The sequence below is a fragment of the Lycium barbarum genome, chromosome 3 (genome assembly GCF_019175385.1).
Source record: "Lycium barbarum isolate Lr01 chromosome 3, ASM1917538v2, whole genome shotgun sequence".
NCBI classification, from domain to species: Eukaryota; Viridiplantae; Streptophyta; class Magnoliopsida; order Solanales; family Solanaceae; genus Lycium; species Lycium barbarum.
The window spans coordinates 128714805-128727635 of NC_083339.1; the positions used below are offsets into that span (position 1 = coordinate 128714805).

The following is a 12831-nucleotide window of genomic DNA, read 5'->3' on the forward strand; positions in this document are numbered from 1 at the left end:
TTAGTCTCAAAAGAATTTTGTAACTGGTCCCAAATTGCAATTTATGGGCCATGAAAGGGATAGATGCCAACAAATATAATATTAAAATACTAAAAAAACTACTATTTTCTCAAGAATCTGGCGCCAAATCAAGTGTAGTGAAATAAAAACTCATGTTTTCATCAAAAACTAAGGCGCCAAAACTAATTGAGTTGTATATACTGAAATAAAAAATTCCAAATATTAATCAAAACTCTCTTCGGAAAACACAAACACACCTAGTTTCTACACATCGCTTCCATCATCTGCTCTGCCCTAGTTCTACCAATTAATTTCTCATCTCCTCAGATTCTTCTCTTGTTCATCAAAAACCTCTCAAGGTATTATAGATTCTTCTCCCTCTTCATTTTATTTTCTATAATTTGTGCTATTTGTTCTATTACTTCTTTGTTTAAAATCAGAAAGGTAAACACTCAATATTTTGACTCAGTTTCAATGTTTTGTATATGCTCCAAGTTGAATTTTTGAGCTTATTGTTTTGGATCTGTGTTTATGAGGTGAAAACCCCGCTATTTCTATTTTAAAACTTAATCTTCTGATTCTATTTCATGTTTTGTGTATGTACCTAGTTGAATTTTTGAGTTTATTCTTTTGGGTATGTGTTTATGATACAAAAAAAAACCTTTTATTTCTATTTTAAGACCCAATCTTGATTTCGTTTTATAGCTTTGTACAAGCCGAGTTGGATTTGTGTGCTTATTTTGGTTGTATGAATGCCTCTTTGTTTAGTTTTTGATAATTCGTGCTATCTATTTTGTGCTAGGATCAGTAAGACCTTTTCAGTGTTGAGATTTTCCGAGCCACATAGGGACTTGTCTTGTTACTTCTATTGCAATTTTTCTTATTTTACATCTGTAAAGGTTTCGACTAAATTCATTTATACCTCATGGCCTATCTAATTCTCTATTGTCATTTGTATTTAGTATACCTGGAAATAATAGCATATGGGAAGATAGCAATTCCCTTTCACTGTGTTCAACTCTTTCACTCTCGATAGGAAAAAAAATTGAAAAAGTTATGGAACCCGTGCTTTGAAGCAAGGCCTAACCAAATATGTGAATTTAACTTTTATGGCCAAACTTGAATAAATTTCTACCTCCACTATGAGCATCTGTAAATCCATCACATAAGTTAGCTTTAACAGAAATCACAAAACCATTAGTTCTAAAGAGAAGGTACAATTTGTAAATTGGAACGACTGAATAATCACAACTATTTGAAGGATTTCAAAGAGTAGGACGTCGCTGCTGCTGTTAGCTCTAATTAGTATAACATCAAAGTTAAAACAAGAAAAAATTATTCCTTTCTTGCATTTTATATGTTATTGAAGAACTATATAGCTTCCATTTTCCCTGTTCTTGACAAATTTCAAATTACTATTAATTGTAAAAACTACTCTCATTGTTTTAAAAAGAATGAGGAGGTTAAGAGTACATGGTCAAATTCTAATTTTCTAGTATTAGAATAAACATTAATCCTTAAAATAATGTTCTGGAGTTTGGACATATAGCCGATATAACATGTAAATCACTGTTTTGCTACTCAATGGCAAGGGTAATGTTATGTAATGAGATGAATATGTTGGTGTATGTTTATTAATGTTTGGGGTTCTTTCTTCATGTATTAGTTTCAGACTGAGAGTAGCATACTGAACTATGGGGAGAAGTTGGTTTATGAGCCAAGTAATGTCAAACATACAACTACCAGTGTATTCATACATATTGTTCTTCCATATAACTAAGCAAGAGAAATATGGGTGCGTGTCTTTTAAGAAAAAAGAAATAGCAGGGAGTATGAAACCTGATACATTTTAATAATTTAAGGATTCATGATCTCACATCAACCACCAACAAGCAGTACTATTTAAGGATAGAACTAATGAGGTGAAGTATCTCTTTATGAATTAGTGCATTGTTACACATTCTGATGGAACTTTTCTTTTATTACTACATTGTCACACATTTTCTCTTATTGTTTTTTTACTTTGGCTATTTGCAGGTTCAATATGAAACCATCAAAGACTGAAAATGAGGTGGGATCAACTATGAAGACTACTACCAGATATGCATTCGTTGCGCCAGGTGCTATAGGTGCTATAGGAAAGGGACGAAGACGAGGAGTGCTTAGATCTTTGATTGAGAAAGAGAATATGCCAACTAAGAGTTTATTTCCTCAATCTAGTGATATAGTTAAGCAATACATCCAAGAAATTGAAACAAGTAAGAATTTTTATTAATCTACTATTTTAATTTGTGTTACCGAATTTAAATGCTTAAGTATTAGTATTATGATTTCTTTTCCTCGGGTGCTATAGGGAAGGGACGAGGACAAGGGCTTAAAAGCTCTACGAGGTCTGCTAGTCAAGGAATGGGAATGATACATAACAATTCCATGGTTCTTGAGAAAAAGTATATGCAATTTGATGGTCCATTGCCTCCATCTGTTGATCAAGTTAAGCAATATACCCAAAAAGTTGAAATAAGTATGTTTTTTCTCCAAATTAAATCTATTGTGGTTTTTAATTGCATATATATTATATAACTTAAACTGAATTTCAAAGCTTTTACTAATATGATTTATTTTCCTCAGGTGCTCCAGGGATGGGACGAGGACAAAGTCTTAAAAACTCTACAGTGTCTGCTAGTCAAGGAATGGGAATGATACATAAAAATTCCATGGTTCTTGAGAAAGAGTATATGCAATTTGATAGTCCATTGCCTTCATCCACTGATCAAGTTAAGCAATACACTCAAAAAGTTTAAATAAGTATGTTTTTTCTCACAATTAAATCTGTATTACTTTTGGACTAAAATGTCATGTTCTGCTGATGCTATTTACTTGATGAGATCTTTATGCTTCCAGATGTCTACTAACATAAATATTTCTGTTTAGTCATCTAATGGCTGTGAATCAAGAAAAGACAAAAATTTAGCTAATCAATATCGTTTGCGCTTATAAATTTCTAAAGAGAAAATGTATATGCATGACTACATTATCCTTTTCAGATTTCTCTTGAAAATCCATCTGCAGTATTATTTCATTTATTCTTCTCAAGACAGAAAATTTAGCTTGTAACAGTCATTCCTATTTCTTACTTGTGAAGTACATCAGACCGAAATATCTTATAATTTGTTAACCAACATTTGATTTATTAGAAGAATGTAACAATTTCTTTCTTTGTAACTTGCCTGTCTGATAGCTACTGTATTGCTCATCTGAAAGTTGGTTGTATAGCTTGCTTACTATCAATTATATCTCCAGTCCTACAGCCGGAGTCTTATCCCTTGGCATTCATTATTTGCAGCGGTCAAGAGGTGGAGTCGTTAATGTTGGATAATGCACTTTTTAGAGAAACTCTACAATCGAATCACTCCAAAGAATCAGCTATTCATATTGAATCTAAAGAGGATTTCAACTCTTGGACGGATTCAACTTTGTTAAAAGAGGTGCATTCATTTTTCGTCAATGCTCTTTATCATTTTCATAAATAGATCTCGTGGGTAGTTCAAAGTGCATTTATTTAAAAGTTCAAGCTCAAAGATGTGCCTTTGGGTTGTCAATTGAACCACGCTAACCTGCTATTCCTGGATATATGTTTCAACTTTTGCAGTGCAAACTTCATCCTATAGCTAACTTTTGTCCAGTACAATTTTTTATCGATTCATGCCGTAGATGTTGTATGCCTTGGCTAGTAACTATTGTAATCTACGTCATTTATCAAAAAGAGTTAGTGCATTGTAGGTCGAAGTTGATCATGCACCAACCTTACTTCAGTATGTGCTTAATCTGGAAGCTCTTGTGCCCTTCCGATTTTAATACATGTCTCAACGTGTCGTGAAATACGGGGCTCTTTCAGTGAGACGGATGAGAATTAACAAATGCAGTGGTCAAATAATGTAGGTAGGGATGGCAACAACTCAAACAGTTTATAACAAAGTGCTATGTAATATAAAATAGGAGACCGGTCTAGTGGTAGCAGCTCAACATCTTTGTAAATTGTGTACTCAGTTAACTCCTTAAAAGCACCTTTGCATTCTTAAAATAGCAGCCACCTGGAACAACTAACTCTATGTTGCTCTTCATTTATTTCCTTTCTCCTTAGTTTTCTGAAAACAAACTAGTTCCTTTATTCTTTTTCTTTGCTTTTCGTTTCTCTTGCCTGTATACTTGGACTCAATTATCCACCATCTTAATGGCTTTCTTGCTCAGCACTTTAAATTGTTGGCCGTTATGTGGCTGGTTACTGCAGTCTCTTGCTCTGGAATTTTCACATAAAATGGATTTGTGTTTTTGAATAGAGATGTTCTTACTTTACTTTGTTCCATCTATTTCAAATGGTTCATACTAGTTTCAAGTTAGGTGTTGATTTTGGTCTGATTGAGCAGTAGACGAAAAGTTCTTTTTCTTCTTTCACTAAAAGGAGTTGAAGGTCAATTGTCAAATCTAAAATAAAATAATTGGAAGAATTTTCATCGAACTAGCACCTCAATTTTGGTAATCAAGGAAAACAACATGTTGATTCAGTTTAATTCAAGTGTGCATATGTACTCTTAAATTGCATTCCGATTTAAAATATTACTTTAGAGAAATGTTCGTCCAAACTTCTCCATGACTTTAGTTATTGGATATATATTGTACTATAAAATGTGTGCCGAAACATATCTATATAAAACACAGCTTCATTTCTTGCTTGTATGGCACTGGTTGCAGAATTTGTTTCCTAAGATGGGTAAACACAAGGATAGACCAAAGAGGAAATCAAATGCCAATATTACGAACAAGGATCACCCCTCCAGCAGCAAATATTGTTCTGATGAGCACTCGTTACAAGGCTCACATAGGACAGCGGTAATAACAATTATGACTGTCATTATTTGATGCATTACTTTCCAAACTTATAATTGATACTCTTCTTTTCGTTTTTTTTTTGGGTGTAGATTGAAGAACTGAATTTTCCCTGCATCGCTTAAACCCAAGAAGAGAAGTTCTGAATTTTCAGAAACTTCTCGCAGAAGTCATAGATCGATGAAGAAGAACAATTATGGGGATCTTGTGGATATTATTTCGGGTTCAGATAAACAGAAATCCCGAATACCAGCTCATCAGGAACCTGAATCTTCAACTCAATTTTACAACTTGGATGTTGAAATGCCTGAGTCTCTGTGAACAACAGGCATGGATCTTGTTTTAACTGCTATGAGTCGGAGCCAAGTAGCATAGACCTAGATGGTATTAAGGAAACTGAAGTCAACAGACTTCTTGTTAATGGTGATCAGAGTTTACATGTCGAAGGTGCCTCGTCTAACTTCACTGGAAATCAACAAGAGCCATGCCCAGCTGTTGATGGGGTCTAAAATGAGAGTGATAATATGTGCAAATTGTCTACATCAACCGCATTATCCTGTGTCATATGTTGGACAGATTTTAGTTCATCCAGGGGGCGCTTCCCTGTGGTCATCGTTTTTGTTTCTCATGCCTCCAGACGTGGGCCAATCGTACGGTAAATCTTCCTATCTGTCTTTTTAATTTTGTCTGGTGGAAGTTTTCTTTTCATTTCCAATTTTGGCATGTCATCGTGATGAGATGTTATAATTTCATCTGTGCATGCAAGTGCAGCTTCTGATTCTGGGATGTTTCTTTTTTGTTGCAATTGATATTTACTTTCCACAATGTCATCATCATAGGTATCAAGCAGAAAATTTTCAGCATGCCTTCTGTGCAAGGCTAGTTTTGTTGCCATTAGAAAGGTTGATGATGCAATTCCTGTTGATCAGAAGATATACACCCAAACTATTCCGGACCACAACCCAGAAATGGACATATATATACTTCCCATGGGTGAAACACCAAGATTCCCTTCTAATGTAATTTCAATGGCAGTTTTCATTCTATTCTGTATGGTGGAGAACATTACCTCCTGTTTGTTTGTGTTGTAATAGATGTGAATATCTATATCTCATCATTGCCATCGAAGGACATGTATTACCGTAATATTGGTTACCTTTTCTGCATCCATGTGACTTCTCTTCCTACAGGTGCAGACAAAAGTCAAATGCATGAATAGCCTATTCCCCTTTTGGTGTAATGAGCGTGACTGGGACATATTAGTTTCCTGTATCAAGCTATTCAATGTTATAGATCAAAGTAGGTTCTTACTTCCACAACCTCTGATGCTCATCTGATTCTTCATAATTTGTATTAAAAACCTGCCCTCACACTGTTGTTGAAGCATGGTTACTTATAGAACTACCTGTCCACAGCCGACTTAGGGCTGTTCGCTTTTGCACTGTAGACTTCTCAAAAACCAGTAACTAAGAAAACAATTTTACACTTGAAAACTTCTATCTAGTTAATAGAGCTTGAAGCCGAAGACGTAGGTTAAAGTATCTCGTTTGCAAATACGGAACGAGATACGCCCTGAATGTTGGATGTCACACCTGCCATAAGTCCCGTATATATTGTCATTGTCTATCCTTAATGGCTGTTGTGGTTCAAATACGCCTTAAGTAAAATGAGTAGCAGAGTGGTACATCAAAAAATTTCTCTTTAGGGCTAGTCTCGGTAGGATTGAATGGCAAAACAGCTATGTTATTTATTTCAGTGTGCGATACAGCAACATGAAAAGAGTCTAGAATAACCTTTTTCAATGCAGTTGTTTATTCTACATATTCTGATGATTTCCCTAATTCCCCTCTGTAGCACTAGATATCTTTTTTCCACTATACTTGAAAACTAATCTATGTATATTTTTTAAGCTTATTACAATTATTACATCTAAGCTTTATTATTTCACACATATAGGCGAGAAGCAACAGGAATGCAGCAAATCGAGCTAAGTTAAAGATGCCTCATCATATTGGTAGCAAGCATATTCGAGAGATTATTTATCAAAAGGTATTATCATAAAATTTCTATTTTCCTAGAGGAAATATTTATGAGATGTTATTTGACATGTTTGCTTTTGATGTAAAGGGGGGGAAATATGGCAATCCACCAGATTTGGGGACTGTTTTCTTTTAGACTCGTAAGAAAGATAACAAGCTTGTTGAACCTAAAGCAATTGAGAAACATGTATGTTTGGTATACTAAATATGTAAATTACTTGATAGTATTAGGAATAACCTGAATCTGTACCCTTTTAGGTTTGGAACCAGAAAGAGTTCAAAGTCTCACTTGATTTGGAATACTTCTTGATTTACAAGAGACTTTAGTGGAAGTTAAAAAGAATTAACACCTACTACGATGGAATTATTTTTAGTTGGGAACATATAATAGATGGTATTGCCACTGGTAAATTATTTTGAGGCTTTGCAAGAATACCTCCTTGTTGTTGTTGTTGTTGCTGAGTAATTGCCTTAAGAATACCTCCTGTTGTTGCTACTACTTGCAAATTTCTCACCCATTTAGCCCTTGATTGCACTAGTTGTATTAGTAACCTGAATCTGTACCCTTTTAGGATGATTAACAAGCAAGTCAACTTCTAACTCTACTCTAGCACAACTTGGCCTTGTCTTATTCTTAGTAGCCATATCCAACTTCAAAGGCTTCCCTATTGCTGCTGCCATAGAAAAGAGCTGAGATTGGCCAAAATAATTAGGTGCTAGGGTTGGAAACGAGATCCATGTAATGGTTATAGTAGTCTCTTCCTCATGATTAAACCAAGGATCCCACTTCAATATACGCATAGGATAATACCATTGCTGCTCGGTGGCCTAAGAAGCCATGAAAGGCCGAAAAGAGCTCAAAGCTCCATGGGAGCCGTTAAGGTTTTTTCTTTATATTTCTAACTTTGCCACGGGAAACAATGCCTTAAGTTTAAACACTTCCATTATGCTTGTCACAGTTATTGTTTTAGTTGCGTTTTAAAATAGACTTTGATTCTTGGTTAATGCATCCCGAAACTTTTCTAATTAATTTTTCTTATACTCTTGCAGCCTTGATGTTTTTGCTGGATGACATCTAATGAATTTATTAGATTGCTTTTGGGGTAAGTGGTATAACTACTACTAGTGTAGAATTTATATATCTTATTTTACTAATAGTTATTCAAGTCTTTCCAAAATTTTGTACTTATAGGTTTTGAAGATTGAATTTGACAAGTCAAGATGGAAGTTTAGAAGATGCACAAGCTCATTATTTTGCTAGGAATGTTATGCACTCGCTATCGTAGTCTAGCTCGAGTGTTAGCAATGTTTTTTTGTTAAGGTGTCGAGCAAATATTGAAACTAACATCATGGGATGTTAACAATTTTACTGTAATTAATAACTCTATCTTCCTCTTTATATATATATATATATATATAATGCTTTTGTATCCAAATGTTTTAGTAGGAATCCGATATTTATTGATAAAATATTTTTTTTGTGACATTGAGCTTTCGGGACGACATGTGGTCAATAAGAGACCAAAAATATGGTTGTGAAAATTATTACAATTATTGTAAATAAACACCAATAATGCTCGTCTCTAAAGATAATCTAGGACCAGTAACATTTGGTCCCTAAAAAGGTTTAACGACCGGAAATCATTTATTTATGATGATATTAATCATCCATTAGGGACGAGATATGTAGTCTCTAAAGGTTTTTAACGACCAGATATATTACCCGTCTCAGAAGACTTTTAACGACCAGATTATCAAACCCGTCGCGGTTGACCTTTAGCGGCGGAGGCTATTACGACGGGTGGCGACCAGCTTTTTCTCGTCGTAATTTCCCCTTTTGGGACCAGATTTGAACTTTTAGGGACCAGATTTCCCTTCCTTAAAGGCCATTTTTCTTGTAGTGCTGGCTGAATCAACATGTGATATCAAAACATACGGAATGGGGAAATAAAACTAACATTTGCTAATCTTCTAAAAGTCTGAATGAAATAAATCATAGTGTGAAAACACTGATATAAGTCTGAGACATAAACTGTAGCCCAACATTACTAAAATAAAAGTCTCTGACTGACTGCAGCTACAGTCTATGAAGTCTCTAAAGAGTACTGAAATACTAAATGTTTATCGAGACAAGGCCTCCAGCACACCTCATTGACAAAAATCACCTCAAACCCTCACTTTTTATGACATATTTTCCCCTATATGTGTGCTGGGCTTTAGGATCTGTTTTTGGAGCTGAAAAATGGGGTCTTGACACTTTTATAGGTGGGAAAAGTCAGTGGCACTGTAGCATCACTGTAGCAGTAATGTAGCACGCGTTTCTGTTTTGTCAGCCGAACTTGTAACGTCCATAATTCTCTACTCCGACGTTGTATTGACGAGCGGTTTATTGCATTGGAAATTAAACTCGACGAGCTTCATTTGAGGCTTTTGAAACACCTTAAAACTCCTAATATACTAGGAGATATACCCCTCCAAAGTTGACTAAAAATCTGCCCAAAATCCTGCCAACTTTTTTCAAATTTTCGTCAAACTTATTTTCTTCGATTTGCTTGGTCCCGAAATCTTCCGGAACTCTCCATACATGATATTTATCACTAGTAATACTTGATAATGGTGATGTCCTTTGGTTCCAAGATTTTCCTTCCCGGTTACGACTTACAAGATCATAATTCATCCTTTACTTAAAAAATATACTTAATAATGCTTCGTTCCTCACACTCCAAAGTTGTTTTACCTAGCCATAGCTTGACATACTTACATTCAAATTTAACCAGTGCTTCTCCGAGATACGGGGTGTAACACTGAAAGTGCAGGCTGTAACATATACATTTGGCCCACTTCGCTTTTTCTCATTTTTCTTCACCAATAGAACCTAAATATCCCAAAAACCCTTTCCACACCTCTAGAACCTTCTTCACACTAGATCAACATAAATCCAATGTATATCAAATATCAAACACCAATAACCAAAGGAAATCAAGTATATGGGTGCCCATTAGGGTTGTTAGAAGCCAATAATCTCTTTGGAATTGAAGTTGGGTTTTCTCCAAGTGAAGTATCTTCATCCAAAGATTGTTCCTATATAATCAAAGGGAAGTTTTATGATCATTTTATGTTATTAAGAGTATTGAGTGGTTGAAAGATGTGAATTATTGAAGAAGGTAGAATATGGAGTTCAAATATGGAAACAATGGTATTCTTGAATGGTAACCTGAATTGAATCATAGTTCTTGGCATGCAATGAGTATAATTTTGTGATGAATGATATTGAAAATGTTGAAGAAGTGTTATAAGTGAATAAAAAAATGATGTCGTATGGTAATCATGGTTGTAGATGATTTTGAAATGGAATTGTGAGGATTGAATAATGTCTAGCTTAATGAAGTTTGTTGATTACGATATTGTGGGCGTTGTTATTGATGTTGGGAGTTGTTTAGTATATGGAGAAAGTTATAGAAACAAAGGAAATTTTACCCAATTTTCATTAGCCCTAAATTGCTTTAGCTTAAGCTTAAGAGTATTATCGATTATCTAATCTTAGTACAATCCTCTTGAATGTAGAATCGTAAGCTTGGAAGAAGATCGGTTAGCATTAAGGAGACACAAAGGTATGTAAGGCTTGCCCCTTTCTTTCAAAGGCATGATTCTGATATCGGAATTCTTCGTAAATTTCCATAATCCTCTCATGCCCCAATGTGTCGAAAGCTAATAAGTCTTAATGGTTTCTTACAAGAAGAAGATGATATATGTTTATGATGATGATGATCCCATTGTATAATCTCATTGACGTTATTCATTGTTTGTTATCTCACATTAGGACTGTAGTTCCACCAAGGTGAGACTTAGTGATGGAAAGTGTCCCATAACATAATCGGAGGATACGACTTATGTCACTCCGATGTAACTGTAACAATTGTTTAAGTTCTTCTATATGTTTCTATGGTATATGATATATATATATATATATGGATATGCATGTATGGGATATAGGGAAAAGGAAGAGGCGTTATATACGCATAACCACCTGATCAGTTAGCACATGATACCGTCCCGGACGCGGGATATATGGATAAATGGATCGGGCCGTTTGTTCCGCAGCACTGTATAGATATATATATGATGTTGATATGACATATGGATTGGGTCGTACGTTCCACGGCAACATATATGTATATGGAGATAAATAAGTATAATGAGAACATGATATATATGGATCGAGCTGCACATTCCGCAGCAATAGTATAAAAGCATATATGTATATATGAAAGTGTTAAAGGAAATTACATGTGTGTTTCTTCTAAAAAGGCAGCCAATACAGTTCATCTATCTACTTTCTATTTCCTTACTTCTTATTCATATCATTATATTACTCATGCCTTACATACTCAGTACTTTGCTCGTACTGACGTCCTTTTCTTTATAGACGTTGTGTTCATGCCCACAGGTAGACACGGAGACTGCGCAAATCCGTAGGTACCTATCAGCAGACACATAGGAGCACTCCACTACTCCGGAGGTGCTATTTTTGTTATATTCCTTTGTGTACATACATGCATATGACGAGGTCCCGTCCCGTCCTTATGTCTCAGCATTCTAGTAGAGGCTCGTAGATACATATGTGTGGGTAGTAGATGCCTTATAGTCCCCTCAGTGTATATTTGTATATCATTTCGGTAGCCTCGCAGGCTCATGTTTTTGTATATATATGTCTATATGCATGGAAGCGATGATGATTATCCTATGATGATTGTTGTGTTGAGCATGACGTATACACAGGATGAGTTTGATGTTAAGTATGATAAGTGGTGCTCGGGAGGGTAGCTCTGAGTACTCGTCATGGCCTTAGTTGGGTCGTGACAGTCATATCCAGTGAGCTCTAATTGTTGTTTTAACATGGAATCAGAGCGGGACAAATCTGGATGCAAGATAAGGTGTTAAAAAAAACGACGTTCAAAATCGACCTGTTGAGGTCGGTTTTCATGAAAAATCGACATCAGGCGTAGGTCGGTAAAAGCTTGGCCGCTTTTCGAAACCAACCTCAGGAGGTCTTAAAATACCGACCTCACGAGATCGGTACATTATGTTTTCCTTTTTTTTCTTTTTTTATGGAAATGTCATGTTGTGTTCTTCTAAGCATCACAAGAGAGACGCGATTTCGGTGCACATATCATTCAACAAGAATAAAAGTGCTATTATTTACAACTTCTGACATTCAAATTTTTCTCTTTTATTTCGACATTTAAACTACGGCCTCATTTGTTTGTACTTAATAGAGGTCTGTATCTGAATGTTTCAGAACTTAGATCATTAAGTGTATTTGTTTACAGTAAGATCTAAGTACTTATTGGTCTGAATGTGGCTTAATCAGTAAGATCTTGAACAAAGTCTTAATATCATTAAGAGGTATTTTGTATTGATTATTTTTATCATTGGCTCCACCCCACCCCACGCCACCCACCACTCCAACCACCCACACCAACCCTACCCCTCCTCACCATCACCCCAACCCCACCTACCCACCACCACTCCCACCCACCCCCACCCCTACAACCCACCGCCACCTAACCCCCCAGCCTACTCCCTACCCCACACCACCCACCTACCTTACCCCAACCACCCCTCACCACCACCCACCCCCACCTACCCCCAGACCCACCGCCACCCACTCCCCACCTACCAACTCCCCTCCACCCACAAAAATCCCACCCATCATCATGCGCCTACCCCACCCACCACCACTATAAAGCGTCTCCACTATTACTAGCGAACATAAATGTTTAATTTTTTTTTATCAAATAAGATTTTTTTTATATAAAATTTGTATTTATTTTCTAATATTTAGTTACTTTTTATTTAAATTATATATTTATTATTTTTAAATAAATACATTATGTTGAAAAATAAA

The 12831-nt window shown here is 35.6% G+C and overlaps 1 protein-coding gene across 3 annotated transcripts; it reads left to right on the top strand.

Annotated features, from left to right (window-relative positions):
• Positions 1–230: 230 nt before the first annotated feature.
• Positions 231–8322, top strand: LOC132632434 (uncharacterized). 3 transcript variants are annotated; one of them, XR_009579387.1, is made up of 11 exons: positions 231–359; positions 2038–2258; positions 2354–2521; positions 2629–2805; positions 3344–3485; positions 4750–4887; positions 4977–5539; positions 5724–6183; positions 6841–6933; positions 7974–8026; positions 8116–8322. XR_009579387.1 is itself a non-coding variant. In XM_060348359.1 (5 exons), exons 2-4 carry the CDS (start codon positions 2045–2047, stop codon positions 2799–2801), a joined length of 555 nt encoding a protein of 184 aa, XP_060204342.1. In that variant the 5' UTR covers positions 231–359; positions 2038–2044; the 3' UTR covers positions 2802–2805; positions 3344–3773. The 3 variants fall into 3 exon arrangements, 1 of the variants encoding a protein (XP_060204342.1); XR_009579386.1 differs by lacking the exons at positions 4750–4887; positions 4977–5539; positions 5724–6183; ... (1 more) ...; positions 7974–8026; positions 8116–8322 and adding an exon at positions 3781–4619; XM_060348359.1 differs by lacking the exons at positions 4750–4887; positions 4977–5539; positions 5724–6183; ... (1 more) ...; positions 7974–8026; positions 8116–8322 and having other exon boundaries at positions 3344–3773.
• The last annotated feature ends 4509 nt before the right edge of the window (positions 8323–12831 follow it).

Coding starts and splice junctions, on each gene's coding strand:
- LOC132632434 (XM_060348359.1), top strand. CDS start 2,045: ATGAAACCATCAAAGACTGAAAATGAGGTGGGATCAACTATGAAGACT. Junction 2,259..2,353: donor CATCCAAGAAATTGAAACAA/GTAAGAATTTTT, acceptor CGGGTGCTATAG/GGAAGGGACGAGGACAAGGG. Junction 2,522..2,628: donor TACCCAAAAAGTTGAAATAA/GTATGTTTTTTC, acceptor TATTTTCCTCAG/GTGCTCCAGGGATGGGACGA.